The following is a 17,504-nucleotide window of genomic DNA, read 5'->3' on the forward strand; positions in this document are numbered from 1 at the left end:
ATATTTTTTTTTTCTATCGCTTCACACTTTCATTATCTTAACTTGACAGAATTACTTCGTTGCCGACAGAGTGCGGCATTGAAATGTCTACAGTTTCTTTGGAAGTGAAACATACTGAAAAATACGAAGAGATGTACAGTTGAACCCTGTGGTAACTCTAAATAACTTAGACCAATTCATAACACTGACAAGCAGAGAGGTTATAATTACGGACAGTAACGTTTTGGAAAAGCACTGAATAAGTTTTGTTGATCTTATTAGTGACTTTGATATTTTTCTTTTCATTGTTTAGCTTAAATTTCTTTTTTCTGTTCTTTAAATTAAAACAGTCCACATTTTATAACAGCATTTAACATGAACTCCAACTAAAAAAATATTTTATTATCCATTTTCGTATCCAAAAAAAGTTCTACCAGTCCTACCAACTAAAAACCCATACTTTTTAAGAACCAAATGCACAAGAGATATAATGGATGAATAATGTTAAATGGAAAACTTCTAAAAGAAAACTTTAAGTTTTACACATAAACAAAACATTTGAATTTAGATTTAAAAGTTCGTCTTTCGTTTCATCTTTTAGTTGTCTTCGTCTCTTGCATTGTTGTAATCATGGACTTTCTCCAGAATTTCTTGTAGAAGTTGGTTCTGTAATTAAAAAGTTTATAATAAATTATGCATTGCAAATGATGGATTTTCTATAGTACGTAGTTTGTCGAATAAATACGTGAACTGAGGCCATGAAAAATTTATTTTGCAAAATTTAGTCCACACCGATATTGTCCCCTTCAAAGTACTCTCCATTCGTTGATATGCATACCATCTTATACCATCTTCTTTTCCACTCTATAAAGCCCTTTGGAAGTCCTTAGCAGTTAGGCTCTTTAGTTTTCTCGTCGTTTCTCGCTTTATTGAGTCCAAATCTTCTCAGTGATGTCCCCTCCTCACATTTTTGCGTTTCGAAAATAGGAAAAAGTCGCAAGGTGTGAGATCTGGCGAATAAGGAGGATGATCAAGGATGGTGGTTGATTTTTTTTTGCCAGAAATTGGCGAACAATCAATGCTGAAATAGCTAGTGCATTGTCATGGTGAAGGATCCATCCATCGCCTTGAGTCAAATTTGGTCGCACACGACGCTTAAGAACTACATTTCGTCAATTTCCGTAATTTCATCAATTTCCATTTTCGACGAACAATAAGAACAAGGACAACAGAAACGAACATAACGTGCAACCTACGCGCAGTTTGGCGATCTGCCAAGCACTGACAGCTCATTGGGTGTCAGGCAACTATCGCCGACACTTAGTCCGCGTCATGGCCGCTAGATGGCACGAGTTCGCGTATTTATTGAACAGAATACGTATAACAACTAAATAAAGTATTTTTTAAATTTAATTTCTTGAGAATACGAACTTTACCTAGACTTTACCTTTGTTTAAAATTACTTTTATTAATAGAGTCATTTTACCGTGCTCCTCGGTGACACGGCACATATTGAACAAGTCACAAAGACAGTGGAATTCACATAACAAAGACAAGGAAATAACAATTTGGGCAGCAATGGGATCCAAACCCATGACCTGCCTCATACGAAACAAGTTCTTACACTGCTTGGCCATGAATGCTCCTATGCTTCATTTTCTCCATTATTTACGCATCTAGGCATAAGGAGGTGCACTACTGATAAATTTGCAGGAGGGATGGTATTAGGTACAGCATTGCAGAAAGATAACCTCAAAATGAATAAAACATTTTTTTTCAGAAATAAAAATACGAATACATACACACGAAAATTTTATGCCACCGGTTCTTGGCTCAGCGTTACCTTCGCTTAGAATTTAGAAGTTGTGAATTGTAGCGACCACATGAGACGCTTCTATTTTATAAGCATTGCAGTACTTTTTAGATGTTTAACAGTCCAGCAGATTTTCAAATAATTCACTTAACCCTTTTTTCCTTATATGTATTAGTAACTTTTTTCAAAACAAAAATGCATGTTTCATTTATTTCATGCAAAAAAAAAAAAAAAAAAAAAAATTATTTTACAAGATGGAAAGTAATGAAATATTGTAATACTTAGATTTTAAGTAAAATCATCAAAACTGGAAAACAGACCACAAAAATAAACATGCACCAACCTAAAACTAAGTAAACCTTCAGAAATGAATATGACGTTGGCAAACGGCAGATATATAACATGGTCTCTCCTGTAGGAAGAAGTTTACAAATCGCTATTACATTATAGGTGAGCTATTTGTTATCTTTGCCAAAAGTAATTGTTTTTCACTTTCTTATTAACTCGGAAACTCTGAGTGAATATGCTTAAAAATTCAAGCGTTCAAATCGCATAAAATTATAAGAATATGCTAGAATTTGGCTTCATAACAGACAGTTAATAATGAAAAGCGTTTTCTTAAAATTAGAATGACAAAAGAACCAAATCGAACTTTACAAGAAAAAGTTTCGAACAGCTGAACGTTCTCTCCCCATACTTCGAACTACTAATTATCCGGATTTTATCAAAATAAGTCGAATGGTTTTGGTCCTCTTCGAAAAAAAAATTAACACTAGTCCTTACCTTTTATCACCAGTAATGAAAACAAAAAACGCTCTTGTTTACTGACATTGAGTAGTATTTTGCATCTAATTCAAAAAATTGTAAATTTACCACAGCAAGCTGTTTTACTGTAAGCATATTTTCCTTCGTATTAACAATATTCGTTTTAAAATGAAACAGTCGTCTCGAGCATCATAAAAGTAAACTTCTATGCGTACTGCATCTCTTTTGCTTTGAATTTAGTCCGGTTTGAAAATGACCCAAAAAAAATCTGTAAGAAGGGCTAAATTCACATTGACTTTTGAATCGCAGTTAATCACTCACCGATCGCATCCTATTTCTGCGACTTTCTTCTTGAGCTGATGGAGGCCAGTCCATGGAAGCGTCCATATCACTCAAATCTCTAAAGAAAAAATCACAATACAGCGTCAACACAAAAAAGGGCCAAATTTTTATTTAAAAATATGTTTTCAAGACAATAGCACTTATTCAAACAATTGATACACTAAAGTAAACAAAAAATATTGGGTCAGTTTTGGTAAAAGGAAACAATGTTTCAAGTTTAGATACTTCCTTTTCTTCTGGATGAATTAATTGAGAGCTAAAATTTTGGACATTGTGTCCAAGACGACGTTCTCTGAGAGCAACTGGGTTGGAAAAATTTAACTTTATGACAATCAATTGACGAATGAAATCATGTTTCCTTTTACCCCAGCGTGTTTTCTTTTGTTCCAGAGACCAGGGAGTAAATAAAAAACCCGAATTTGTTTCTCCATGAGGTCGATGTAGGTAGATAATCACGATATACACTATCAACTTAGGAGCTTAAGAAATTTTAACAATTGATACACTAAAGTAAACAAAAAATATTGGGTCAGTTTTGGTAAAAGGAAACAATGTTTCAAGTTTAGATACTTCCTTTTCTTCTGGATGAATTCATTGAGAGCTAAAATTTTGGGCATTGTGTCCAAGACGACGTTCTCTGAGAGCAACTGGGTTGGAAAAATTTAACTTTATGACAATCAATTGGCGAATGAAATCATATTTCCTTTTACCCCAGCGTTTTTTCTTTTGCCCCAGAGACCAGGGAGTAAATGAAAAACTCTAATTTGTTTCCCCATGAGGTCGATGTAGGTAGATAATCACGATATACACTATCAACTTAGAAGCTTAAGAAATTTTACTCCGACAATAATCCAACTCCGGCCCGTTGGTCGCATGCGACCTGCTGAATCATCCAAGCGTAATCTGACATCACTTAAAAAGAAAAATCATTCAAAAAACTCAACTGTACGCTAAATTTATGCGAAATACTCACAAAGGTGTCATTTGTATCAAAATTTAATTTTCAAAAAATGGAAGAATGAAAAACTCAGCTGTTTCTACTTACCCAGGAGCACGAGATTTATGGGTTGGATGGAAACACCTAACCTGCACATCAAAAATGACTGGGAGGGTAAAATTTATAACTAAATGTTTTCAGTAACCTTTCACATGACAATTAAAACTAGTTGAAGCCAGTTACTTCGCATTTATCGACCAGACGGGAAGGAAAATGCAACATCACTAAGCTTTAAAAGCATTTTTCATAGTGTCATCTTCAAACAATGATGGTACCTATAAATCTGTTTGGATGCATACGGAAGTCTCAGAATGTCCTCTATGTCATTCAGTCTTCAGTCACCCAAAGCTTAGTTCCAAAAATTGCAACAGATGCGGTAATACAGTACGTGTCTGTATGCCCCATATTTCCTTTTAGCTCAACTGGTCCCATGGTAAAGTCTCCAGGAGCGGTCATTCCAAGCTCGTCAGCTTGCGAGATCGAGATTCTCGCTTACGTGATCGGTTGTGACGTAGAAATGTCGCAAAGTAGTATTCTAATCTACTCGAACCTATTCGCAAGCTACGTTCGAGTAGATTAAAATGCTACTTTGCGACATTTCTACGTCACAACCGATCACGTGAACGAAAATCTCGATCTCGCGAGCTGGCGAGCTTGGAATGACCGCCCAGTAATGGACAAGGGTCCAGTAGAAGATAGTCATAAGTTTGGATTTAAATAATAAGCTTTTTACGCGGGTAAAACTGATGTTCCTGTGGCCCATGAATACGGTGCAACCATCTATCGTCATCAGAGTGAATTTCATGAGCCAGCTGGTATTTATACAAGGCAGAGGTGGAAGGTTATGAACAGCTACCACGTGGTCAGCTGGTGTTTCTTGTTCATTTGAATTTATTGAGGCCTTAGATCTAAAAATAAAGAAAGTTTGCTCATTTTGTCGAGGAAAAGGGAATTTTGTCTATTACTCATCGTTTCCTCATCCTGTTTGTTATTGTGTATCATCAGATCGGTGTATGATCTCCATCTGATTTTTCGGTATCTGTTATTTCGAGTCGAATCTTTCTTCGAAACTGTGCAAATAAAAATGGAATTAACTCATTCAGAGTGTCCAGAAGCAGTCAAACGTCTGATGAAGTGTAGTTGCATGAGAAAAAAATAGTTTAAAAAGTCGAAATAGATTAAAAGGCTCAGAAAACTGAGTTAACGTGAGAGCAATGTCTTGAGCATGTCTGTGAGCGGTTCCGTTACCCTATGTCATATTTTATTTTCTAACCATAAAGTGAGGAAAGTCTAGTTTGACAGCTTTGCTCTGAGCCTCTATAGGAAAATTTCTAAAAATATCACATTTGTGTTTGTATAAATGTAATAATATTGAATTCTAATGGTTTTACAAGTTGTCGACGAAAAATAACGTTTCTACTGAAACATTACTTATTCAAATGAATCCAGCTTTAAAATCCCTTAATAACTATTTCAGTAAGTTTCCATAAATTTACTGAATTCCAGCTTATATCCCTTACATTTTTCCATAGTTGAAAGAAAGTCTGTAAAAATCATTGAAATTGTCAATGCAAAATAGTTTAGTCAATAAAATGGGCCAGTTTACTGCAGCAAATAATACACACAAAAAAGCGAAACTTTCACGTTTGTTTTAAATTGCAGCATTGTTAAGTCACTTTCAAAAGAAAAACACGAGATTCAAAAAAGGAAAACAAACTCGGAATGTATTTGCCTTGTGCTTAATCTTTTCTTAGTATAATAAGGATTCATTCAACTACCGACATAAAAAGTCATCAGAATTGTTTCTAACTTTAATTCCTTTTTAGCTGCTCAAAAAGAAAATTCGAAAACTTCGTGTGGTTAAAGAATTCATAACAAAAGTTTGTTTTCAAGATTTGGAAAACGAAGGGAATCTTTTGTTCAGTGTCTATGTGCGCTGGAATGAACAAATGCTAGATCGACAAAGAGCACGAGTTTCAATTATTCAAGGAAACCTTCATTTAAAATGCTGAAATAAACTGATTTCTTCAGAGGAATATGGTAAGAAAATGCTCTAATTGAAGATTGTCTTAATCAGCTTAAATGAGAAACCGACGGATAGAAATTAAGCTTTTTTGCACGAAAACTTTGTTCAATTTCATGTTATTTTATGTCGATCAAATATGGAATGGTGTGAATTAAATAGTTAAAATCCCCTTTTTGAAAATAAGTAGTATGGTATGGGGTCAAACTCTAGTTATGAAAAGACAAAAGATTCGAGCAGTGCTTGATTAAACTATTAAAAAAAAAAAATTGAGCTGATGTGTGCACCGCATGACTTCCTTTTTACTCCAATTTACTATCGTTTCCCCATTATTGGCAATTTTAATGTGATTCAATTGTTTACTTTCTAAATATCACCAACAGTGGCCAATATGAAACCAAATTTTAAAAAATCGCCAAATTTGCCGCCAAGTTGGCAAAAGACACCCTTAGAAACATCCGAATGCAACCAAAAGAGAAGGTGCACAACTAGACCCCACTAGGAGTCTACGTACCAAATTTCAACTTTCTAGGACATACCGTTTTTGAGTTATGCAAGGTACATACGTACATACGGACGTCACGAGAAAATTCGTTGTAATTAACTCGGGGGTCGTCAAATGGATATTTCGGGTGTCTGTACGTTCCTAGGCATATATCCACGTGTGGTCGGGTGGAAAAAGAAAAAAAAACCATTCATTCGGGGGTGAGAAAAATGGAAATTAAGCCCGATTTTTGAGTGAAATTTTTTTCGCGAATAGAATACTTCCTTTTTTGTAACAAGAAGTAAAAACTTTGACTGTATGGACTACAGTCGGACACCGCTACAACGCGATCTGACTTGCGCGAAATGGCTATAACGCAAGTTTTTCATGAGTAATGAATTTTTTATTGCTGACGCAAATTGCTCGCTTGCAACATGAAATTTTTTGGAAAGGAGCGGCGGAGCTTTAGAATGTGCTTCACTGACACTAAGTATTGATTTCTTGAATGGACTTTCATTAATTTAACATCAGTGAAAGCGGAAGTTCACACACTGTATTAGTTTAAACAACGCTTTGCTTTAGTTTATAGAAATAACCGCTCCGATTCTTAACGTGTTCTCTTTTTTTACCATTCTACGTACGAACGTTGATAAAACAGAATGGCTCCCAAACGAACTCTTTCATCTTAATAGTGAAGCTCGCAGAGTAGTGTCTGAGCAAAATACAAACATCATGAAAATAGAAGCAAGGCCAGAAATAGGGGTGTTCCCACACTGCACAAACCATCATCTTCATAATTTTAAAAATTATAATTAAAATTACGATATCTACTGTTCAGTACTATTACAATGCAGTAATGTACTTAATGTAAGTGCCCTACAGTTTAAGTACATGTATCTTATTGATCATAGATTTTGTGCTTTATAACAGTAATCATGTTAAATAGTAACGCTTTTTCTAAAATACAGTAAAAAGTCAGTTCTTTATAAAAGATACGGTAATATATAGTTAAGAAATGGTTTGAGACAATTTGAGGGGGGTTAACACATGTCTGAAATAATTAGGTATGCTTATAAAAAATTTCTAAACATACGTTGTTCCACAACGCGAAATTCCGACTTGCGCGAGGGGTCTTGGAACGCATCCTTCGTGTAAGTCGGGATCCGACTGTACTTTAACAAATTTACCACATGATAACAATGAAAAACATACATTTTAATGTGTATCCCGAAATCAAACTGATTTTCACGAAGCAATATTTTGTTTTTTTTTTCCTCTTTTCTCGAAAACTGATTTTAAAAAGCTACAAAACTTGGCGACCAAAAGACTGGTGATATATCGCCAAGTGTCTGACAAATTATAATACCACTTGAGTTTGCATGGAAATTAACAGTGAATTCCCCCCCAAAAAGAGGCAAAAGACCCCCTTTGGAGCATACGAATGCAAACCAAAAAAGAAAGTGCCGAACTAGACCTCGCTAGGAGTCTACGTACCAAATTTCAACTTTCTAGGACATACCGTTCTTGAGTTATGCGACATCCATACGTACATACAGACGTCACGAGAAAACTTGTTGTAATTAACTCGGGAAACGTCAAAATGGATATTTCGGGTGTCTATACGTTCTCAGGTGCATATGTACGTGTGGTCGGGTCGAAAAAAACACTCAATATTCATTTCGGGGTGAGCAAAATGGAAATTAAGGCCGATTTTTGAGTGAAATTTTTTTCGCGAATACAATACTTCCTTTTTTGTAAAAGGAAGTTAAAAAAAATCCTTTTTATAACAAGTTCTCTTTGATAGAAACACAAGCAATGCATAATTAGAAATTTTGAGGAGTACTTGCTTGTTACCTGACTAAAACCAATAGCCTATTGGTGCTAGAAGAGTAATACTTACTCTGTAGTCTTATCCAATCGTGTTACAGCGGCTGTCCGCGAAGCAAAATCGACTCAAAACTTGACTGGTTAAGTTATTTGCAAGTTAAAACCTTGCAGATTGCTGTTGCCGTTTACCAAGTGAGCATTAACTACATGTAACACTTGAGAATTTTCTGTAAAGCATATTAGAAGCCTGTAGATGTTGTTTGCATTGATTTTCAAAAAGCTTTCGATAAGGTACCACATGTTGCTCTACTTAGCAAATTAGCTGATATAGGAATAGGAGGGAAAACTTTCATTTGAGTAAAAAACTAGCTGACCGGAAAGAACCAAAGGGTAGTTGTAAGGGAAAATTATTCTAATTGGAGTGAGGTTTTAAGCGGGGTTCCTCAAGAATCAGTGTTAGGGCCTGTTTTGTTCATTGTTTTTATGAACGATATATTTATAAAAATATTTCTGGGAACATGAATTGTTTTGCTGATGATGTCAAAGTTATGGGGACTGTAGAAAATGAAGAACAAGCAAATCAGCTGCAAGAGGATCTAGATCATATTACGGATTGAGCTGATAAATGGGGTATGGCTAATGTGGGAAATGTCAAGTGCTATTAGGACATGGAAATAAGTGTACAAGTTATTATTTGTAAGGTTCAGTCATCAGTCAGGCAGAAAAAGTTATTGATCTAGGAGTCTTAATAATTCAGGATTTAAAGTTTAGCCAACACAGTGCAGCATAGCTAGTATCAAAGCCAATAAGATGCTTGGGTTTATCAGTAGATCTATTTCAAACAAATCTAAAGAAGTTCTTCTGCCCTTATATAGAAGTTTGGTAAGACCTCATTTGGAGTATGCTGTTCAGTTTTGGTCTCCTTATCCTAAGAAAGATATTAATGTATTGGAAAGGGTTCAAAGGCGGGCTACAAGGCTAATAAATGGACTTTCCCATTTAGACTATGATTCCAGGTTTAGAAGGCTAAAAATGTACAGTCTTGAGCAAAGAAGAAACCGAGGGGAAATGATTCAAATGTTTAAATTTATTAAAATGAAAGATGTTACGGGCTGAAGTTCAGCACTGAAAACAGGACAAGGGGTCATTGTTTTAAGCTATTTAAATCTCAGGCTAACATGGATATTAGGAAAAATTATTATTTTAGCAGGGTAGTGGAACCTTGGAACAACTTACAGGAAGAGGTGGTAATGAGCAAGGGAGTAGATAGTTTTAAGAGGGCCATTGGATCTTCACTGGGGATTGTAAATTGACTAGGAACCAGTCTAGCTGGGCCCAGAGCCTGTTGCTGGTTGTCACTTTTGTATTTGTATTAAGTGAACTGTTTCCATATAGTTTTGGTACTTTATCACATCATTCGGTAAAGTTTCCAGCTTTGAACCGACCATATAACCTAGCTCAAATTGAGTTTATTTACTATTAGTTTAGTTTTACTATCTACAGCTAAAAGTTTTTAAGCAGCTAAAATTCAATAAATTTTATGATTTACGTATGACTCATACTACATCAAATTATTAATTGAAAACAAGCCAAATGAAACTCATTTGTTGAAAAAAAGGGGACCGTGAACTATTAGTATTCCAAGCTGTTTTCAAACCTTTACTACCGCAAAGAAGCATTAATGGAGCACTATTTACAACGAGAAGGGGGTAGTTTCATCTTATTTTATTGAATTACACTTTTCACCAAGTATTACCGACAGCCTTGTTACGGCAACCTGAAACTGCAATTTCGTCCTCGTTTTGAACTCATCAGTCTAAAACTGTCATACTCGAGTTGGAGGCAAATGTCCTCTCATTGAAACTGAAATGACCTACAAACTGGTAGCCAAAATTAATTTAGCACACCAACGAGAAATCCGGCTTGAAGGCAGTAACTTACACCTTTTTGCCTGAAGTTTTAACCTTCATTTTACGAGTTGAGCAGCACCGTTGCTCGTCAGCTCTCTCTGGTGTGCAAAGCAATTTTAGCTACCAGTTTGAAGGTAATCTCAACTTCAATGAGAGGACGTCTACCTTCTCCTCGGTTATGACCATTCCAGACTGTTGAATCCATAACAAGGTGAATCTGCTGTCTCGCGATGTCGTAACCGAGCTTTCGGTATATGCTTGTAGTTCTGCCGCAGCCCCGACTTGAGGCCGGTAACTTACAGCTTATTATGCTTTTCCCCACAGCTTGTTTCAAATGGTTTCTTCTGTAACTATATTGCCTCTTTTTACTTCCTATTACAAAAAAGGAAATATTGTTTTTGCGAAAACATTTTCACTCAAAAATAGGCCATAATTTCCATTTTTCTCACCCCCGAATGAATGTTGAGTATTTTTTTTCGACCCGATCACACGTGGATATATGCCTAAGAACGTATAGACATGCGAAATATCCATAATGATGATTCCCGAGTTAATTACAACGAATTTTCTAGTGAATTTTCTGTATGTATGTGCGGTATGTGTGTATGTATATCGCATAACTCAAAAACGGTATGTCCTAGAAAGTTGAAATTTGGTACGTAGACTCCTAGTGGGGTCTAGTTTTGCACCTCCCCTTTTGGTTGCATTCGGATGTTCCTAAGGGGGTCTTTTGCCTCCTTTTTGGGGGAAATCATTGTTAATTTCGATGTAAACTCAAGTTGTGTTATAATTTGTCGGACACTAGGCGATATATCGCCAGTCTTTTGGCCGCCAAGTTTTATCGCCAACTTGGCGACAAATTTGTCGATTTTTTTTTTAAAATCAGATTTCAATTTGTCCACTGTTGGTGATATTTAGAGAGTAAACAATTGAATCACATTAAAATTGCCAATAATGGGGAAATGACATTAAATTGGAGTAAAAGGAAGTCATATGATGCACATATCAGCTCTTTTATTTTACGTTTTTGTTTTCATTATCATTGTCATCTTAGCTTTAGTCTTTATGTACTGCGCTTTTTTAAAAAAAACACCTGTCACTATCAAATTTTTTAAAAAGGAATCATTTTTCATGTTTTAGTTTCTCAACTTCCCACCCAGTTTTACTGATTTCAATCCTAAGTTTCATTCGTTTCACAGGAACAAACATCAATAAAATATTTAAATAAGTGTCAAAAGCTGAGCACGCTGAATGCGAAACGAATATGACAACATTCTCTTCGATCGAATTCATGTTTTCGAAAGAGCAAACTCATACAAAGAGATACTATTTTGCTGAACTTTCGAAATACTGAATACTTCGCAATATTATACGAACCGTAGTTTCAACCTCTCCAAAATCCTAATTTTTGGGCGACTTCAAGACACTCCTATTTGAATAGTTTCAATTCTGATTAGCTACTGGGAAAGATGTCGAAAAAAGGAATTGGGCTATTAGGAAGTCTACTCTACTAATTGAAGGAATAATGCACCGCAACACAACTATTTTTCTGTTCCTTCACACAGATTTTTTATGACTGTTAGAAGTTGTTGTTTTTACATCCTTTTATAAAAAAGGAAGTATTGTATTCGGAAAAAATTTTCACTCAAAAATCGACCTTAATTTTCATTTTACTCACCCCCGAATGAATATTGAGTTTTTTTTTTCGACTCGACAACACGTGGATAAGTGCCTAAGAACGTATCGACACGCGAAATATCCGTAATGATGACTCCCGAGTTAATTACAGCGAATTTTCTTGTGACGTTCGTATGTAGGTATGTATGTGTGTATGTATCTCGCATAACTCAAAAACGGTATGTCCTAGAAAGTTGAAATTTGGTACGTAGACTCCTAGTGCGGTCTAGTTGTGCAACTTCTCTTTTGGTTGCATTTGGATGTTCCTAAGGGGGTCTTTTGCCCCTTTTTGGGGGGAAATCGTTGTTAATTTCGATGTAAACTCAAGTAGTGATACAATTTGTCGGACACTTGGCGTTATATCGCCAGTCTTTTGGTCGCCAAGTTTTGTCGGAAACTTGGCGACAAATTCGGCGATTTTTTTTTTTTTAAATCTGTTTCAATTTGGCCATTGTTGGTGATATTTAGAGAGTAAACCATTTTAATCACATTAAAATTGCCAGTAACGGGGAAATGACATTAAATTGAAGTAAAAGGAAGTCATGTGATGCACAAAAAGTTTTATGTTTTGGGGGGGAAAAACTTTTTTTTGGGGTGATATATGCTGTGCATCAGTGAAATAATGATATCAGAAAAGAATTGTCTGATTTATAAGTTAACTAAGAAAAATCATATAATTAACGTTCCGTTACATTTTAAAATGTTAGTAGCTCACAAAGAACTAGAAGAAGGTATTATTTTCCTAAGTTATCTGGTGAGTGAAAGTCTAGAAATATCGTCGGCAGCATGCTAAACAAATGCGAAAAATCGCGAATCGCGGTTTTCAAATTCGATGGTTTGCTGTAGTTATAGTTACTTCAAAGGCTACCTACTGGTTAGAACTACTTCAAACGATAGTTTTACACTTAAAGTTATCTACAAAAACGAGCTGATGTGTGCATCACATGACTTCCTTTTACTCCAATTTAATGTCATTTCCCCATTATTGGCAATTTTAACGTGATTCAATTGTTTACTCTCTAAATATCACCAACAGTGGCCAATCTGAAACCAGATTAAAAAAAGAATTTTTATTTAATCGCCCAAATTTGTGGCCAAGTTGGCGACAAAACTTGGCGACCAAAAGACTGGCGATCTATCGCCAAGTGTCCGACAAATTATAACATCACTTGAGTTTAAACCCAAATTAACAATGATTTCCCCCTAAAATGGGGCAAAAGACCCCTTTCGGAACATCCGAATGCAACCAAAAGGAGAGGTGAACAACTAGACCCCACTAGGAGTCTACGTACCAAATTTTAACTTTCTAGGTCTTACCATTCTTGAGTTAAGCGACATACATACGCACATACATGCATACCTACATACAGACGTCACGAGAAAATTCGTTGTAATTTATTCGGGAATCGTCATTATGGATATTTCGCGTGTCTATACGTTCTTAGGCACTTATCCACGTGTGGTCGAGTCGAAAAAAGACACTCAATATTCATTCGGGGGTGAGTAAAATGGAAATTAAGGTCGAGTTTTGACTGAAAATTTTTTTTCGAATACAATACTTTTTTTTTTTTTTTGTAAAAGGAAGTAATTAAAACATTGAAAATACCTAACGCGTCAGGTGAAAAAAAAATGTTTGTTTTGACTCTCCTGAAAAGTGTCAATTTCACATTCGTTAGCTTAGCATGGTGCCGACGACAAATTCGCTCATTTTTTAATTTTATTCTAAACTAGTGGTACCCGTACGGCTTTGCCCGTAGTAGAAAATTAAAAGGTCATTTGGTTCACCAATATATTTACAAATAATGTATGATGAATTTCTCGCCGATTTGCTATGTTCACTTGCTCGCCCATGTTACGGTTCCACGTTATGATAATTTCATAATTTGCGCTTCCACGCTGTGATAATTTGCTCGGTAAAATGTTCTGAAAATTAGAATATAAAAAGAACAAAGAAGAATTTTCGAAAAATCGCTTCGAGGTGCACACCCCATGCTAGAAACTAAATTTATACCAAATTTCATGAAAATCGGCCGAACGGCTTAGTCGCTGTGCGCGTCACAGAGATCCAGACATCCAAACTTACAGACTTTGAGCTTCATTATTAGTAAAGATTTCTGGCATTTCCGTGCCTCATAAAAACAGTGATGAGATGCTGCCTAAACGATGCTGTTTTTCTGTGCTGGCATACACAAAGTAAATAAATATTTTTATACAAATATTTATTTATTAACATTTACATAGGAATACTTATTTATTTCTTCTGTTTTAGATTCCATAACTGATTGTTTTTAATTCTTCGGTACAGGGCCATTTCGTTCCATTTTTTCCTGCACGTGACCGCTACTATATTTAACTTGAAAATATAATCTATGAAACTAATGAGTAAACTTTGTTGCTTTCGAAATCACAGATGCATGTATGTATGATTTCTTTAGCAAAATAATTAGTTCATGACTATTAAATAATATTACTTTATGATGAAATATATAAGCTGTTACGTGCAGATCTAAATGGCCACACTGTTAAAAATTTTCCGGAAAATTTACGGTAATTGTTACTGGCATCCATGTTGCGAGTAACTATTACCGTAAAAATCAAATGTTACTGTAAAATTTTACGGTATCCTCGGTAGACCACAGCAACCAATTGGCGCTGGGATCGCTTATTTCTCCGGTATAAATTACCGTAAAAATCAGCTATGCGTTAGTCCGCCATTTTACAGTAACAATTACCAGAAAATCTTCCTGAATTTTTAACAGTGCACTGTTTTATGGGATGACCCTACATCAGTAGATATATCCACTAATTGATGATCTACCGAGGAAAATATATGGTGATTCAGAAACTATGCAGAGAAAATATATATAATGCAAAACAATACACGTTATTTTTTCATGAAATCTAACCGAAATGCTTTGTGAGAAGTTATTGAAAACTTACGTACTATAATGAGAAACATTTATGTATTTTTAATCAAAAATTTCTCGGTACCGTTTTCTTTTATAAACTTCTAGCATTTAAGTAGAATATTAAATACTAATGGCATCGTACCCCAACTAACCCCGTTCGCTTCGCTCGCCAACCCCCGTTCGCCACATGTGGTGGTTGTCTCATTCAGTAGCGCACCCACGAAGGGAACTAAGGGGCTTAAATTCCTCCCAGAAACATGATGATGACACCCCTTGACCAAAGAGAACCTAAAATTGCATTTTTCGAATTTGAATTTTGAAAAATTTCCAGTAGAGAGCACTAGCACTCACAATCTCAAAAAAGCGCTCAGGTCACTGTTATTAGGTAGATGTTATAATGTTGGCATGCGATTGCCAAGTCACTATATTTAATTTTAAAAATAAAGATGTCTAATATTGATACTGTCCCTATAAATTAAGGCTGTGTCGTTCATGAACGAATGTATCTAAAAGACATACTACTTAAAATGAACGGTGCAGTATGATCTCTTAAAAAATGAATGGCCGTTCTTTTGAACGATGATATTTTTTTTTACATTGTTTTGTCTCATTTAATTTCTTGATTTATTATTTTTTACATATCTTTGGACATTATTTTTATTTCACACATTCAACCCCCCCCCCCCTTTTTTTGGCTCTATTTTTCCTCTTAAAATTTTTATATGACGATATTCATAGATTTTTTAATTTTTTATTTTTAAAATCAATTTTACAAATTGTTTGACGTCATGTCAGTTTATTTATTTTTTATTAAGTAAAACTTAACTATTTAATCTTATACCATGCAGGAATTGAACCTGCAACTTTTGAAATAACATGTCTTAGCACTCGGTTACCAAAAACTGCTTACAAAGGGAACTACAATTGCTTTATACATATAAACTTAATTAAATATTTCTTGCTTAAACTTTTATTCGTTTATTTTCCAAGCGTTAAGAGTCGCTGTTCCTTAAAAGTATATAAACTATTTTTACAGGAATATAATATCAATGAAACATTTTTAATGTACATGAGTAAGTTTCTTAGAGATATAACCTGCAATTTTTTTAAATGAACGACGTCATTCAAACGGACGAGTTCAGTGTACGGGTCAAACTCATGACCCGTCCCGAGACTCATGAACAATCCTTTAAAAAAATCATAAAAAAGAACGACGTTGCTCATCTCTACAGGAAAGTATTTAAGACAAAAATGTTAAATAGTTGCTTCCATAGATACTAACTAAAGCAACTGACTTGGTTGAACGTGAAATCTTACAATTTTGTACGGTGGAAGCGCGATTTATATTTTGTACCTTTTATGTAGGATTATAAATTTGCATAGCAACTATTTCATAGCTCGAAAATTTCCGCTTGAAAATTGTATTACAGCCCTCGTAACTCCTTATTTTTCCGACGCTTGTTTTCTGATCTTTTTTACTTCCTTTTACAAAAAAAGGAAGTATTGTATTCGCGAAAAAAATTTCACTCCAAAATCGGCTTAATTTCCATTTTTCTCACCCCCCGAATGAATGTTGAGTTTTTTTTTCGACCCAACCACACGTGGATATATGCCTAGGAACCTACAGACACCCGAAATGTCCATTTTGACGACCCCCGAGTTAATTACAACGAATTTTCTCGTGACGTCTGTATGTACGTATGTATGTGCGTATGTGTGTATGTATCTCGCATAACTCAAAAACGGTATGTCCTAGAAAGTTGAAACTTGGTACGAAGACTCCTAGTGGGGCCTAGTTGTGCACCTTCCGTTTTGGTTGCATTCGGATGTTCCTAAGGGGGTCTTTTGCCCCTTTTTGGGGGCAAATCATTGTTAATTTCGATTTAAACTCAAGTGGTGTTATAATTTGTCGGACACTTGGCGATGCATCGCCAGTCTTTTGGTCGCCAAGTTTTGTCGCCAACTTGGCGACAAATTTGCCGATGTTTTTTTTTAAATTCTAAATTTGGTTTCAATTTGGCCACTGTTGGTGATATTTAGAGAGTAAACAATTGAATCACATTAAAATTGCCAATAATGGGGAAATGACATTAAATTGGAGTAAAAGGAAGTCATGTGATGCACACATCAGCTCGTTTTTTTTAATAAATCGGTAAATTTAAAAACCGATTTTAATTTTAGCTAAGGGAAACAAACTTTAGTTCGCTGATTTCATATAAACTAAGTTAAAAATGCAATATTTTTTTTTTTTTTGTATATTTGTATAGTGCGGTCAAAGTTATAAATACAGTCCCTGCCCAATTTATTAGACGCACCATTGTTTTTTAAGAAAAACAATGTTTTCGACGAGTTCATATGCAATATTGTTACATTTAAATCTTCAAACGGCAGTACCACTTCCACTTAATGTTAAACTCCCGTTGACTCTCACGAGTTTACTCGGTCTTGCCGCTAGGACGGTTAAACTTAGAACTGAAAACGTGTGGGAGCTGATAAAAAGAGAAGTGGCTAAAGATGGGATTACAAACAAAAATTAACTTATTGAAAATATCATTCATGTGTGGAATCATCATCTTCAAATGCATGAGACAGTGATAGCATGAATACATAAAAAGTAGTCGAAAACTTTGTACTGCATAGTGAATAAAATATGACAACGTATATAAAGTACAAATTGAGAATGAAAAAAGGTTAAAAAACCAGCAAACAGCTGTTTCGGCACTCTAAAATACAAGTGCCATCATCAGTGCATTAAAAACGAAGACAGGTTCAACCCGA

General features: G+C 35.2%; 1 protein-coding gene across 1 annotated transcript in view; it reads right to left on the reverse strand.

Annotated features, from left to right (window-relative positions):
- Nucleotides 1-367: 367 nt before the first annotated feature.
- The window catches only part of LOC129219263 (elevenin-Vc1-like), a 62,772-nt gene continuing 45,635 nt past the window's right edge, over nt 368-17,504 (reverse strand). Inside the window, exons 4-5 of the mRNA XM_054853591.1 lie at nt 2,879-2,957; nt 368-645 (exon numbers count right to left, since the gene is read on the reverse strand). Coding sequence (XP_054709566.1) covers nt 577-645; nt 2,879-2,957 — 148 coding nt within the window. The 3' untranslated portion in view covers nt 368-576. The remainder of the gene's footprint in view (nt 646-2,878; nt 2,958-17,504) is intronic.

Source organism: Uloborus diversus, chromosome 3, assembly GCF_026930045.1.
Source record: "Uloborus diversus isolate 005 chromosome 3, Udiv.v.3.1, whole genome shotgun sequence".
NCBI lineage: Eukaryota > Metazoa > Arthropoda > Arachnida > Araneae > Uloboridae > Uloborus > Uloborus diversus.